Raw genomic sequence first — 16283 nt, 5'->3', positions numbered from 1 at the left:
TCAGCCTTCCCTCGTCATATCCAATCAACAACTATATCCTGTTGACATTACGTAACTCCTAAGTCTGGAAGCCATCTCTACTGCTGCTGCTTTATTCCAGCTCCCTGGTTTATTTCCTAGGCGATTTTTATGTTTTCCCAAACAGTCTTGCAGTTTCTTGCCCCACTAGGCCATCTTTCACATTTCTTCTGGGTGGTCTTTGCAAGACACAACTGTGGCAGCTCTGTTGTTCTCTCTCTGAATAAAGTGCTAGCCTCAACGGGCATCTGAGGCTCCTCATCTGGCCCAGGCCCCCTTTGCCATTCTCAGAGGACATTCCTTGCATGTTCTGTTCCATAGTGCAAGTTCCTGTGACTCATCATCTCTGGACTCTACTTTGGCACCTTTGCACATACTGTTTTCTATGGCCTATTTGCCTTCCTTGTTTCTGCTTGCCTGGGAGGCTCCCATTTGTCACTTATGAATGTGCTCAGGCAACATCTCTTCAAAGCTGTTTCTGACCTCACATTTTAGTATTATTTCTGTGTTTTGTAACTTCATCATTTCATGTATCATGTTAGGTTGTAATGGCTAGTTTACAGATCTTTCTCTTTCCACTGAACTGTCAGCTCCATCAGGGTAGGAGCCATGTGAAATTTATTCATCTTTGTATCCTCAGTCTCTGGCATTTCGTAGGTACTCAATAAATATTTGTTGAGCTCAACTAAAATCAAGTCAGACATTTCTCCATGCCCACCTACAGGTCGTGACTTAGGTCCACAGTTATCAGCAGAAAGGAGGTATACATGAGTATACCTGAGCAGAAAGGTGAATACATGAATGTGTCATGAAGCGTTTGCCAGAAGCAAGAATTCTGCACCTTCCTCCAAGGTACAGAGTGTGTGGTCCACTCTGATACTTTTTCTTATGAGATCCTACAGAGAGGATCTCATGAGAAAAAGTAATATGTAGCAAAGAATTTTTTTGGTTTTGTTACAAATTAGGCATTTAAATGTCCCATCATTGTTTAACAAAGTGCTTTCAGATATACTGATGTCAGGGTCAATAGGAAGAGGAAAATCCATGCAGGTGTAGAAGCACAGCTATGTCAACTGGAATATCCATGAAATAAGAGAGACAGGAGCTGAGCAGTGATGCTGGCCTGGCAGGAGAGCAGTTGAGCTGGAAACCCCAACATGGAAGCTTATGTCTTTCCTTGGGCTGTGGAATGATAAAGAATTAGAATGTGTTGCTTATGTTCAGTGTGCCGAAATGTAATTTGTGACTTCAGAAGGACACGGGATGAGGCCACATGAGATCCTCAAAACGACAGAAGGGAAAACAGAAAGATGGTTGGACTTGCCCAAGGTCACACACCTAGTCTCAGGTAAAACTGAAACTCCAGCGTCCTTTCTTTCCCCTCAGATTTCTCTTTACTGGTTGTAATTCTGCTCCATGACGCCTCTTTACTTGTGTCTGTTAGGCCCTACTCCTGAGAATGGGAGAAGCTCACTTTAGATCAAGAAGCTTTTTGGCCCACAGAATAAGACCTTACTGCATGTAAGTGAGGGTGAGAAATAAGTTGATTTTACATTTTGACCCCATCTTTCTTTCCACATAATGCAGAAGTCTAGTCTTGACCCGGGGTAGCTCTAGTTTCACTCTCTTGCAGCTGCTATCTAGAGCAGGGCTAGGATCATTTTAGTTTTGTGGAATATTTTTGGTGTCCATTCCTCCAATCCATTTTCCACCTCTCATTGAAAAATCTCAACCCAAATTGCAGTTAAGCCCCAGATTCCTGTTTCTAACCTGCTCTGCCTAGGGTACCCTACTCCAGGGTTAGTTTCCACCCAGGGGGGCCTGCTGATTTAGAGATTCTTTGAAGCCTAAAAGTTAGGGGGGAAATGAGTAGGCCTAGGCTCTGTGGTATGTGGGATGTTAGGGCTATGGAGGAGGAACCTGCTATCTTGCTGAGACTGTGACATTGGCAAGCCCAGCATTGTTCCCTGGCATGTCAGCTAACAGTTCTACAAAGGGTCCCCTTTTAGCTGAAGATGGTTAGTGATGGTTTCAGTCTGGCATCTCCACTCCTGTTTTCAGCATCCTAAATGGATTCCATTTTGGGAAAACAGTCCATCTGGAAATTCGAGCAGGTAATTGCTGCATCTCATTCATTTATTAATTGTTTACTGAGCGCCTACTCACACTAGGGATATGATGGTAAGCAGACAGCCCTATTTTCCTGAGCTTGCAGATCAGTGGGAATGCCTGGAAGTAGGTCAGGTGCCGCATTGCCCATGCCTTCATCCCTGGGATACATTTGTCAGGATGAGCCCTTATGCGCAAATATTCCTTAATGAGGATCAGCAGGATCTAAAGTTTCCCAAAAAGGGGGAAGGGGTGCTACCTGGAAGGCTTGAAACGTCCTGGAAGCCAATTCAGTCAATGGGGGACTGGAGCTGGGATTTGGGGAACATGATAGGACGAACATTTATTGAGCATTTTTCAAGTACCAGAAATTCTTGGTAATTTACACGAGTTAGCCTCATTTAATCCTCACAACCCTGTGAAACTTGGTATCATTAAGGAGTGCGCACAGAGGGGTAAAGTAACGCCCAAGTTCACACACTGAGAATCTGAGCTCTTCTTGTCTTTTGGCTGATTGTTGAACAAAGATCCGGAAGGGTGTTTGCGGTTCCTCTGAGGAAGCCAATTATCCAGCAGGTGAGAATGTGTATAAGAGTGTTCTATAAGCTTTGGGAAAACCTTTAGAAGACCTCCAAAGGACCGTGACCTGGAAAAGAGTTTTTAGGAAGATCAGTGTGGTCGAATTGCTGGGTGAATTAACCTGGAGTAAGAGCTCCCTGTGGCGTCCCCCAGTCTCACTTGCGGTCAGCCTCCTTATTCTGGGAGGAGGTATACTGATGGATTTGCCACTGTTTCTGAGCCGGGGAGGAAGCCCCCTGCCCTCCTAGGGAGACAGCTGCGGTTGCTGGCGCGGCGCAGACTGGTGACGTCATGGCGGCCCAGAGCGCCCAGGAAGAGCTGCGCGGGCGGCCCAGAAGCGCGCAGATGACAGAGGGTGGAGAGGTGTGGCCGGCGGCGCCGCGGGGAGCGCGTGGTGAGCGGAGTAGGCCGTACCCGGCTGCGGCTGGTTTCAGGAGGAACCCAGTCGGCCGCAGCGCCTCTTCATTCCGGCCGAGCAGGGCCCCTGGGAGCGGAGGCCCGGGGACCGGGACCGGCTCCCCTGAAGAGGGAGGGGCGAAGGCTGTCCCAGAGCCCTGGTCTGGGAGTTGGGAGGCCGGGGTTGCATTTGCATGTAGTTGAGCCAGAGAACCCCAAAGTTCCGTTTTCTCTGTTCCAAAAGCGAATACTATTCCTCGCTTTGCCACTTCACAGAGTTGTACGGGTTGATTAAGTATATGTGCAAGTTATCTCTTTCCTTTCATTAAGTTTATATCCTCTCTAATAGCAACAGGATAGGTGCTGTACAAAGACATCAATAATAATTTAACAGCAGGTACTATTTATTGAATGCTTATCAGTCAGTATTCTTCTAAATACGTTCCATGTGTTAACTCATTTATGCATCATCACCCTATGAAGTAGTTATTATCAGCTCCATTTAACATTTGTTAAAAATGGAGTACAGAAAGAGTAACTTACCCAATATCACTTAGTTAATAAATGGTGGAACAGGGATTCAAACCCAGAGACCACTAGCCCCGAGCCCATGCTATATTTGTTTTCAAGTTTGGTAGAGGAAAACGGGATGTAATCAGAGTATTAAACACAGAGTGGAAGGAGCTATAGTAGAGACGTGTGAAATTTTTCCAGAATGTTGAGGAAGTGCCTTGGAAGCGTGAAGAAAACTTTTCCTCAAGGAAGAAATGTGGTGGTTCATACTTGACCTGAATATTAAAATTGTTTAGAAGAGTAACTTAATCTAATTAGAAGTTTGAAGATAATTAGTTGTTCAGTGTCAAGAGGTGCTAGTGGATTGGGATGGATTAGACTGGAAACCGGTCACTGCCTTTTGATATGGTGGTCTTTCCTTTCTATTCAGAGGGGTTCTTAAAACCTTTCCTTTTAGGAGGGGTTCTTAACATCTTCCAACAGACACCCCCTGTCTTTTGTTGGAGATTTTGCTTCACACCGAGGCAGTCTTATTTGCCTGAAATTAATAGGCCTCTGATTGTGGGAGACTAAGTGCTGGGGTGTTGCCCTGCTATTGACTCAGCCTATTCTTAACAAGAGGGCATCTCACTGCTGGACACATAGTAGCTGCTCAGTTAGTACTTTTCACAGAAATGAATAACCAGCTTTAATCAAAGAGGGACTGGAAGGGCTTGATTTGAGGTTCTTGCTCTTTTCCATCTGTTTTTAGAGTCAAAGAATCACAAAGTGTTGGTACTAGAGGAAGCTTTAGATATCATCTAGTTTTTCATTTCACAGATTTAAAAAGTCACAGTTGAAATTGAGTGACTTGCTTCAGGTCATTAAGCAAGTTAGGGACAGAGCAGAGACTAGAACCCAGACCTCTTGACTGAGTCCACTGCTTATCTCACTGCCTTTTACTGTAGCCCCATAGTCTTTGATTTCTGAAGTCAGTGACTTCTCCATTAGGTTTGGGGGTGGGGAGGTGCCTTTGGGCTCCAGTCTTATCTCTGGTGGAGGAATTTTTACCCCAGGATGCTTGGTCCTTAAGAGCACCTGCCCTCTTTCTTTGTGCATTGTCACGTCTCACTGACTTTTTGTCATTGGTGATACATGCCTACGAGAACAAGGACATTCATTCAGATTTAAAATAGTCATTTGGTTAGGGATGGGCTATTCCTGGATTCCCTTGAATCCAGAGTATGAAGGAAGTAGGCTGACAATTTATGGGTGCTCTTTCTCCTCCCTCTGTGCCTCAAATTCCTGCTCTTCCTCATGAGAAGAGTCCCCAGGAGACAAACTGTAGTCACTTGTATTCCTAACAGCTTGTCTCTGGGTAAGTGAAATCTAACTAGAGAGCCCAAGATGGGGCTGCTCAGTAGGCAGACCTAAGGTGGGACCCAGCAGTGACCACTATACCTAAACCCTGCAGACTGAAAACACAGAACCACCCAGAAATGGGACCATCTTACTTAAATCAGATTTAGAGTGGCTTATTGTGAAAGAAGGCTATGGAGTAATTGGTAATAGGATAGATCAGAGTGTGAAGTAATTTTTTAAATATAAATTTATTTATTTATTTATTTATTTATTTATTTATTTATTTATTTATTTATTTATGGCTGCGTTGGGTCTTTGTTGCTGCGCGCGGGCTTCTAGTTGCAGTGACTTCTAGTTGCAGAGCACCAGCTCTAGGCATGTAGGCTTCAGTAGTTGTGGCATGCGGGCTCAGTACTTGTGGCTCGTGGGCTCTAGAGCACAGGCTCAGTAGTTGTGGCGCACGGGCTTAGCTGCGGCATGTGAGATCTTCCTGGACCAGGGATCGACTCCGTGTCCCCTGCACTGGCAGGTGGGTTTGTAACCACTGTGCACCAGGGAAGTCTCAGTAATTTCTTATCACATGAACTTAAACTGCAGTCATCTGGTGGAACACCCTGAAACCACTTGCTGAACTGCTAAGTATGATGCTCTAATGGTGTAGTGGTCAGAAACTGATAGTAAATTACTGGAAGACCCATTGCAAAGGTGATTAAGTGTTTCCTCAGAGGGTATGCAATGGGCTTCTGGCCTCGTTTGGAACAAGAGCTTAAGTAATCACAACTGCCATTGTTATTGGCCAGCAGAAGGCAGTGTGGAGCCTGGGTATCTGTTAAAGTAAGTAAGAATAGTACTGGGTGAACTGGATTTTTAGGTAATGGGAAATTTTTGAATAGATATAATAGACTATTTATGTCCTGCAGAATTCAGTCTAGTCTAATATGTACACATAATACATGTACACATATGTGCCCATATGTGCATTGAGAGATCCTAGAAGAAAATTCATCAAAATACCAACTGTTTCTTTTGGGTGGTAGGATTTCAAGTAATTTCATTTTTGGACTAACTGACTGTTTTACAGAATGAGCTTTTTTTTTTTCCCCCTGTATGATTAAGAAAAGAAAACCTTTTTATTTTGGACAATAAAAATAAAGGAAATAAAGGTGTGGTTAGAGTTTTGGTTTTATGTTTAGCTATTTAAACCACTTAGAGTTTATTTTTGTATATATATGTCCATACTGGAAGTTTATACAGCAGATAAAGATAGATTTACACAAAATAGTCAATATATTAACAACCAGTGTGGTACAAGACTGCCCAATCAAATCAGTCTCTTGACTGTAAACCATTAAAAAATTTTTATTGGATTATAGTTGATTTACAATGTTGTGTTAGTTTCAGGTGTACAGCAAAGTGATTCAATTATACATATACATATATTCATTCTTTTTCAGATTCTTTTCTCATACAGGTTATCACAGAATATTGAGTAGAGTTCCCTGTGCTATACAGTTGGTCCTTGTTGGTTATCTATCTTATATATATATAGTAGTGTGTGTATGTAAATCCCAACACCCTGATTTATCCCTCCTCGCCATGTTACCCCTTCAGTAACCATAAGTTTGTTTTCGATATCTGTAAGTCTGTTTCTGTTTTTTAAATAAGTTCATTTGTATCATTTTTAAAAATTATATCCACATATGAGTGATATTATAAGATATTTGTCTTTCTCTGTCTGACTTCACTTAGTATGATCATCTCTAGGTCCATTCATGTTGCTGCAAATGACATTATTTTGTCCTCTTTTATGGCTGAGTAATATTCTATTGTATATATGTACCATATCTTCTTTACCCATTCCTCTGTTGATGGACACTTAGGTTGCTTCCTGGCTATTGTAAATAGTGCTACAATGAACACTGGGGTGCATGTATCTTTTCAAATTATGGTTTTCTCCGGATATATGCTCAGGAGTGGGATTGCTGGATCATATAGTAGTTCTATTTTTAGTTTTTTAAGGAACCTCCATACTGTTCTCCATAGTGGTTTTACCAATTTACATTCCCACCAACAGTGTAGATGGTTCCCTTTTCTCCACACCCTCTCCAGCATTTATTGTTTGCAGACTTTTTGATGATGACCATTCTGACTTGTGTGACGTTATATCTCATTGTAGTTTTTAAAAAATTTTATTTATTTATTTATTTTTGGCTGTGTTGGGCCTTCATTTCTGTTCGAGGGCTTTCTCTAGTAGCGGCAAGTGGGGGCCACTCCTCATCGCGGTGCACGGGCCTCTCACTGTCGTGGCCTCTCTTGTTGCAGAGCACAAGCTCCAGACGCACAGGCTCAGTAGTTGTGGCTCACGGGCCCAGTTGCTCCGTGGCATGTGGGACCTTCCCAGACCAAGGCTCGAACCTGTGTCCCCTGTATTGGCAGGCAGATTATCAACCACTGCGCCACCAGGAAAGCCCCTCATTGTAGTTTTGATTTGCATTTCTCTGATAATTAGTGATGTTGAGCATCTTTTCATGTTCTTTTTGGCCATCTGTATTCCTTCTTTGAAGAAATGTCTGCCCATTTTTTGATTGGGTTGTTTGTTTCTTTTGACATAGAACTGCATGAGCTGTTTGTATATTTTGGAGATTCCAACTGTAAACCATTTGTGCAGATACTCCAGTGTGTACCAGTTGACTCTCAGCCCCAGTAGATCTGTATGTACCAACATGAAATGATCTCAAAGACACATTCCTTGGTGAAAAAAAAATCAAATTGCATAGCAGCATCTATACAACAATTTTATTTATGTAAAAAGAATCAAATGCTATATGTGTGTTAAAAATATGGAGAAAAAAGACTGAAAGAATATACTCCAAGTTATCTCTGGGAAGGGGGTGGTTTCATTTGGGTAGAGTGGGGTGGTGATGGTTATAAAAATTACTGTCTTATCCTGTATACTTTCATATTATCTAAATATTTTAAGGTGAGGATACATCCATGTGTAACTTGTATAAATTAGAAAACTAAAATAGAAGGAGGCCTCAGGGAATAAGAATGTGTTTGTGTCTCCAGACCATCCAGAGAAGAGGTTGCTCTGATGTGTGGTTCCTGAATATCCATTCTCTGTTTCTGTGCACCTTTATTGAGAGCATCAGGTTCAAAGTTTGATGCCGTTAAGATTGTCTAAGTAGTCCACTCTTTCTCCAGTTCTGTGCTTCCTAAGGAGTGTCCTGATGACAACAGTTTGGTTCCCATACAGTTTTTCTATACTGGAGAGAATATATTAACCAGCTGGACATTAAGCATATAAAATTTTCACTGTAAACTGGTGAAGTGACTTTATGTTTTCTACATCACTCTCCTTGTGAATTTGATTAGTACACATCAGATTTTGAAGCATTTTTTGGCTTCAAGGGTGAGGGCCAGATCCTGGATCATGATGCTATAGTGAAATTACTGTCCAATGGGGGCTTCTTCCTTAAGGACCACCTCTGTCTTATTTTTATGTAAACAAAACAGTGATATCTTATTTTCTTTCATTAAGCAGAACTCTAGTTTTCAAACCTAGATCCTTCCCAGTTGTACCTAGGGGCTGAATGTTTTGGAGAGAAAGAGAGGTCCAAAGAGACACCTATCAAGGTGAGTGAATAGGGAAGGATAGGTGAGATGGACCTAGCAAAAGTTACAGCCTGGATCACCTTTGAAATCTTGAAAGAGGAACTCTTCAATTATCACTGGTCTGCCAAGGTACTGATTATAGGCAACCTAAGGAAATATAATTACTTTTCACCCATTTTTGAGGACTAGAAACGGTAGGTGAGTGGTAATTTTCCCCAACACTTAACTTACCCAAGATTAATATACTTATCCCTTTCACATTCTCCTGCTATTTATCACTCTGGATGATCCTAAATTACCTGGGTCAGTTTTTAGTATTTGAGTGTTTCAGAATCAATCACAATAGGGAAGTTTATAGATTTACCAAAACCTGTCACTACTTAATCTCTTTCTCCCAATCACCTATTCTAATCTTTTCCCCAGGTCATTGTGATCTTCTTTCTCTATTATTGAGAAGAGAATAGAAATCAGGACTTCACAATGCAGGTCCTCTCTTCTGCACGGAGGACATTTTCCTTTGTGAATGTTTTTTTCAGGCAAGAAAATCAAGCCTGATGGCACAGTGTTAAATGACTTGAAAAGACATGGAGGGTCAGAGAGCCTGGTCATCAGGGGTTCACATTAGGAGAAGTTGAAGATGCATGCTGAATAAGGACTAGAAGGGGAAATCCTGCAGGAATGACTGGGAGGACACCATATGCACACAGACCTTTCACAGGAGAACAGTGTTACTCTAAGGATAATCATCTTTGAGAAAGTACCTTGTAAGTATTCTGAATCTGAGAGACAGTTTCTTTTAAACTGGAACCTATTAGACACCCCCTTCATCGTGTTACAAAAAGCATGAGTTCCAGCCAGATTTCACTGCAAGTGAAACATCAGAGACTTAAAAGACAGAAGAAACCTTCCAAGTGTAGTGAATGTGGAAAGTTTTTTACTCAGAGATCATCTCTTACCCAGCATCAGAAGATTCACACGGGAGAGAAACCCTATGTTTGTACTGAATGTGGAACTTGTTTCCGGAAACAGTCAAATCTTACTCAACATCTGAGGATTCATACGGGAGAGAAACCTTATAAATGTAATGAATGTGAGAAAGCCTTTCAAACAAAAGCAGTCCTTGTCCAGCATCTGAGAATTCATACTGGGGAGAAACCCTATAAATGCAATGAATGTGGCAAAGCCTTTTGTCAGAGTCCATCCCTTGTTAAACACCTGAGAATTCATACTGGAGAGAAGCCCTATAAATGCAGCGAGTGTGGCAAAGCCTTCAGTCAGAGCATATGCCTTACTCGTCATCAGAGAAGTCATTCTGGAGATAGACCTTATAAGTGTAATGACTGTGGGAAAGCCTTTAATCAGAGTGCGTGCCTCAGGCAGCATCAGAGAATCCACTCAGGAGAGAAGCCCTACATATGTACCAAATGTGGTAAAGCCTTCATTCAGAACTCTTCCCTTGTTGAACATGAGAGAACTCACACTGGAGAGAAACTTTTTAAGTGTAGTGAGTGTGAAAAAACCTTCCGCAAGCAAGCACACCTTAGTGAACATTACAGAATTCACACTGGAGAGAAAGCTTATGAATGTGCTAACTGTGGGAAATCCTTCAGGCACAGCTCAGCACTTGCTCGACATCAGAGGCTTCATGCTGGGGAATAAAACTCGGGATATAACTAGGGTGGAAAGACTTGTATCAATATGAAAACACTTCTTTTTTTTTCTAAATTCTTAGGAGATTAGGACTCAAATCTTCGCCTGGGATGAATGTTTTGTATGTTGAGCACAAAGCAATGTGTCCTAAAAATTAAGAAAATAGACTCAGAACTAGATAGTCTTAAGTTTGATGGCTTCTCTGCCACTTAATGGGTGTCTGACCTTACTGCTCTGAGCCTCAGTTTTTCCCATCCTCCCCAAAGAATAATGAGGTTACTTACTAGGGTTGTCTTGAGAATAAAATGAGTGGTATATAATAACTAACTGCCAGTAATTGGTTTTGAGTGATAAATGTTGCAAAAGTTTATAAATCTGGTTATTGAAAACAAAGGTCAATTTTTTGTTTATCATAATGTATTTTTTCGTAAGAATATCCTTGTAATTGGGCTGTGATTTCATACTTAATCTACAGGCTATTTAAAATATAACATACAGATTTAAATAGGAGAACACATTTAAGACCAGTTTCTCCTTGAAAAAATTCAGATTTAATCAGAGAAAAAAGAAATGATTGGGATTTGAGTGGACATTTTGGGTACTCTGAATAGTTTTATGTAGATTTTGATACCTTCCATTGTTGGATCTAATTTCACTTCAAGCTCTGGACTTCTCGTTTCCATGAAAAGGGAAGCCTCACTAACACTAACTGAGTAAAAACTCGTGTTCAGGACTTTTGTGTGTGTTTTGAGGTGGAGTGGGATGAGGAGAAGACACAGGAGAATAGAGAGGGGGCATAAGACAGAGAATATAAGCCTGTTGATGAGGACGTGGCTTTATTTGTTTTGAAATCTAGGAGCACAACACTAAAGGGGAGCCTCTTAAGGGAAGAGGAGGGTAGGAGACGTTGGGTTCTTAGGCGCCAGGAGGTGGGGCCTACATGAGAATAACGTCTTGGGGATAAGTGGGTGGGGATGCCTCACAACAAAGAATGGCTTCTTAGAGCTCAAAAGAAGCAAACAAATCAAAGGATACTTTAAAAAAAACATTTATTTTTGGCTGTGTTGGCTCTTTGTGACAGTGTGTGGGCTTCTCATTGTGATGGCTTCTTTTGTTGCGGAGCATGGGCTCTAGGCTCGTGGGCTTCAGTAGTTGTAGCACATGGGCTCAGTAGTTGTGGCTCACAGGCTCTAGAGCACAGGCTCAGTAGTTGTGGCACACGGGCTTAGTTGCTCCACAGCATGTGGGATCTTCCCAGACCAGGGCTCGAACCCGTGTCCTCTGCATTGGCAGGTGGATTCTTTTCTTTCTTTCTTTCTTTCTTTTTTGGCTGCATTGGTTCTTTGTTGCTGCACGCGAGCTTCCTCTAGTTGCGGAGAGCGGGGGCTGCTCTTCATTGCAGTGTGCGGACTTCTCATTGCGGTGGCTTCTCTTATTGTGGAGCATGGCTCTAGGCGCTCTGGCTTCAGTAGTTGCAGCACACAGGGTCAGTAGTTGTGGCTCGCGGGCTCTAGAGCGCAGGCTCAGTAGTTGTGGTGCACTGGCTTAGTTAGTTGCTCCGCGGCATGTGGTATCTTCCCGGACCAGGGCTTGAACCTGTGTCCCCTGCATTGGCAGGTGGATTCTTAACCACTGTGCCACCAGGGAAGTCCCGGCAGGTGGATTTTTAACCACTGTGCCACCAGGGAAGCCCTCAAAGGATACTTTTAATGGTGCTTCATGCAATGCTAATAAGCTACTTAAGGTAAATAAGCACATCTAACACTAAAAGGTGCCCTTGTAGGAAAAGTAGGAGATATTTTCCGCATTTCCAGAGTCAGGGATAAAGAAAGAGAAACTTGACTTCCCAAAGTCAAACAGCTAATGTCAGAGTTGAATCTCAGTCTAGATCCTGGTTTTTATAGCACCAAACTCACAGGTAATTTTCCATCACTGAACCTTTCCATTGTGTGAGATGCCCAAATTGTGAAAAACAGAGGGGGAGGTATTTTTTTCAACTTAATGTGTGCTCATTGAAATACATTTATAAAATAAGAGTGGAAAAAATTAAAATTACCTACTTTCACCAAGTACATATACTGAAGTACTTACTTTAGTATATTTATTCTAGCCTTTCTTCTCTGCTTAGCTTTTCTTTCTTCCATTAAAAAAAAAAAAGTAACTATGGGGAATTCCCTAGAGGTCCAGTGTTTAGGTCTCCACACTTCCACTGCAGTGGGCCCAGGTTCAATCCCTGTTCAGGGAACTAGGATCCCACAAGCTGTGTGGCCAAAAAAAAAAAAAAAAAAAAGTAACTATGATTATTATATTACATCTTGCCATTTGATTTAACATAAGGATTTAGCCATACTATTACAGACTTTCTATAAACCTCGTTTTAATGGTTGCTTATTGACCTGCTCATAATTTACTGTTTCCCTTCTGTTTGTTGTTTAAATTAATGCCAATTTTTTCTTATAAATCAGCTAGTCCACTTAATGCAATGCCTGACACATGGTATGTGCTCACGTTAGCTAGTAAAATTATTAACTCAGCAGTGAAACATGTTTGTATATAAAGCTTTTTCATCATTTAAAATTATTGCCTTAGGATTTTCAGAAGGTATGATCTTTAATTTTATTTTTAAATTTTCATTATTTTTTTTGACTAGACAATAGAAGCTTATGGTTTAAAATTCTAAAAGCACAAAAGTTAAACAGTGAAAAGCCTTCTTGGCAGCCACCCGAGATAAAAAATATTATCAGTTTTTTGTTTTCCTTCCAGAGATAGATGATTATAAACAAGGAAACATGTTTCCCTCCTTTTTCTAAAATAGACTTTTTAAGAATAGTTTTAGGGGACTTCCCTGGTGGCGCAGTGGTTAAGAATCCACCTGCCAATGCAGGGGACACGGGTTCGAGCCCTGGTCTGGGAAGATCCCACATGCCACAGAGCAACTAAGCCCGTGCACCACAACTACTGAGCCTGCGCTCTAGATTGCTGTATCACATGGCAACTCTATTTTTAGTTTTTTGAGAAACTGCCATACTATTCTCCATCATGGCTGCACTAATTTACATTCCCACCAACAGTGTAGGAGGGTTCCCTTTTCTCCAACACATTAGGGTTCTCTTAAGAGTCATGCATCCTATGGGTTTGGATAAATGTATAATGACATGTTTCCATCATTATAGTATCATGCAGAATAGTTTCACTGCCCTAAAAATCCTCTGTGCTCCACCTATTCATCCCCACCTCTTCCCAACCCCTGACAACTACTTATCTTTTTATTGTCTCCAAAGTTTTGCCTTTTCCAGAATGTCATGTAGTTGGAATTGTACAGTATGCAGCCTTTTTTTAAAAATTTCTTTATTTTTTGGCTGTGTTGGGTCTTCGTTGCTGCATGCAGGCTTTCTCTAGTTGCAGCGAGCGGGGGGCTACTCTTCGTTGCGGTGCATGGGCTTCTCATTGCAGTGGCTTCTCTTGTTGTGGAGAATGGACTGTAGGCGCGTGGGCTTCAGTAGTTATGGCTTACGGGCTCTAGAGCACATGCTCAGTAGTTGTGGCACATGGGCTTTGTTGCTCCACGGCATGTGGGGTCTTCCCGGACTAGGGATCAAACCCGTGTCCCCTGCATTGGCAGGCGGATTCTTATCCACTGTGCCACCAGGGAAGCCCCTATGCAGCTTTTTTTTTTTTTTTTTTTTTTTTGCGGTACGCGGGCCTCTTACCTCTTACTGTTGTGGCCTCTCCCGTTGCGGAGCACAGGCTCCGGACGCACAGGCTCAGCGGCCATGGCTAATGGGCCCAGCCGCTCCGCAGCATGTGGGATCTTACCGGACTGGGGCACAAACCCATGTCCCCTGCATCGGCAGGCGGACTCTCAACCACAGCGCCACCAGGGAAGCCCTATGCAGCCTTTTTGAATTGTTTTTTTTTTTTTTTTCACATAGTAATATGCATTTAATTTTCTCCATGTCTTTTCATGGCTTGATAGCTCATTTCTTTTTTTTTTAATATTTTTAATTAATTAATGTATGGCTGCGTTGGGTTTTCGTTGCTGCATGCGGACTTTCATTGCGGGCTTCTTTCTTAGCGGAGCACGGGCGCCAGGTACACGGGCTTCAGTAGTTGTGACTCGCAGGCTCGGTAGTTGTGGCACACGGGCTCAGCCGCTCCGTGGCATGTGGGATCGTCCCCGACCAGGGCTTGAACCCGTGTCCTCTGCATTAGCAGGCAGATTCTTAACCACTTCACCACCAGGGAAGCCCGATAGCTCATTTCTTTTTAGTGCTAAATAACATTCCATTGTCTTGTTGTACTGCAGTTTATTTATCCATTCGCCTACTGAAGGATACTTTGTTTGTTTCCAGACTTTGGCAATTATGGATATAGCTGCAATAAACATCTGTGTTCAGGTTTTTGTGTGGACCTAAGTTTACAAGTTCTTTGGGTACATAACAAGGGGCGCAATTGCTGGATCACGTTTAGTTTTTTAAGGAAGCGCCAAACTGTCTTCCAAAGTGGTGACCATTTTGCACTCCCACCAGCAATGAATGAGAGTTCCTGTTGCTCCACATTCTTGTTAACATTTGCTGTTGTCAGTGCTCTGGATTTTAGCCATTTTAATACGTGTGTAGTGGTAGCTTATTGTTGTTTTAATTTGTGTTTCCCTGATGACATATGAGGTGGGGCATCTTTTCTATGCATATTTGCCATTTGTATATTTCTTTGGTGAGGTATCTGTTCAGGATGTTTCCCCATCTTTAATTGGGTGTCCAGCTTCCATTGCCCACAAGTTTACAGAGAACCTTCTCTGGGAGGTAGACAATACTGCCGCAGTTGTACCAGAGACCCAGCTTGACTTGTTGGCTCAGGGAGAGGCAAGGGCAATGGGAAAACTGACTCTGTGCTACCATCTCCTCAGGCGCCCAGGGCAGGAGGGGAAAAGTGTAGTGGTGCACAGCTGGATTGGCGTAGGGAGGAGAAGGCTGGGAAGGACTGCGAGTGTCAAGGCAGGACAGATGGTTTGTGTTCTAGGACCCCACACTGCAGATCCAGAGGATCCAGACTTTGGAGAGAATGGAGGCTGTGATGGGCTGAGGAGCAAGAGAAGTTATGGCTAGACTTGGGAGAATTTGGGGAAACAGCTACACGAATACAAAGTTCGGGGTCCCATCCTACAGCTGAGGAACTTGGTCAGCTCTCCCCCAGCAGCTCCTGGGACCAGTACTGTGCTAGCTGTTGCCAGTATCTAAGGAAACGTTCAAATCAATGATGATAACTCAGTGGTCCCTTCTGTCCCAGCTTCTAGGACCACATATGCCTAAATCACGTTAAACTTGGGGCTGCCATTAGCCTAGAATGATTGTGGGGCAATGGAGGATTCCTAACCTCAGGCCTGGACAGACGCCTTCTGTCTAGCCTTTCTCCTGTCTGAAAGACTTCATGCATAACTTGGGAGAAGCAGTAGGTTGGTGAGAGTAGATGTCAGTCAAAACTGTTTCCATAGCAATGTGAGGCTCAGAAAGCAAGAACCTCTGGAGAGACAGGGCCCAGGACTGGGAAAAGAGCCACAGAAGTGGGAGCTTGAAAACTCAGAAGACATGTGTCTTGCTTCCTGATCTGACTGCATTGCCCTGGTTATCTTGAGCCATGCAATCAGATATGATTGCATTTTGCACTGTTTTGTGTCAAATGTAAAAATACCTTTGACCCTTACAAAGTGCCAGAGACTTCCTCAGGAGTTGCAGGACTCCTAATGAGTGAAAGAAAAAATCCTGTTTACTCCAATAATACCTAAAACTACACTGTCCAATGGAGTGGCCACTAATTACATGTGGCTATTTTGTTCTCTTTTTTTCTTTTAGCTGCACCATGTGGCTTGTGGGATCTTAGTTCCCTGACCAGGGATTGAACCTGGCCCTCGGCAGTGAAAGCGCTGAGTCCTAACCACTGGACCGCCAGGGAATTTCCTACATGTGGCTATTTAAGCTAGTTAAAATTAACAGAAGGAAAAGTTCAGTTTCTCACTCACTCTAGCCACATTTCCAGTGCTCAATGACCACATGTGGCTAGGGGCA

The 16283-nt window shown here is 42.7% G+C and overlaps 1 protein-coding gene across 1 annotated transcript; it reads left to right on the top strand.

Moving 5' to 3' along the window:
• Window positions 1–8899: 8899 nt before the first annotated feature.
• On the top strand, window positions 8900–10593 carry ZNF501 (zinc finger protein 501). Its single transcript, XM_079933304.1, has one exon. It carries the CDS (start codon window positions 9415–9417, stop codon window positions 10228–10230), a length of 816 nt encoding a protein of 271 aa, XP_079789430.1. The 5' UTR covers window positions 8900–9414; the 3' UTR covers window positions 10231–10593.
• Window positions 10594–16283: the final 5690 nt, after the last annotated feature.

Source organism: Stenella coeruleoalba (assembly GCF_951394435.1).
Source record: "Stenella coeruleoalba genome assembly, chromosome: 10".
Classification (NCBI taxonomy): domain Eukaryota; kingdom Metazoa; phylum Chordata; class Mammalia; order Artiodactyla; family Delphinidae; genus Stenella; species Stenella coeruleoalba.
The sequence above is the reverse complement of the archived record's forward strand: the minus strand, read 5'-3'. Positions and strand labels throughout refer to the sequence as shown.

What these genes read in the sequence shown, in the direction of transcription:
- ZNF501 (XM_079933304.1), top strand. Translation starts at nt 9,415, where the DNA reads ATGAGTTCCAGCCAGATTTCACTGCAAGTGAAACATCAGAGACTTAAA.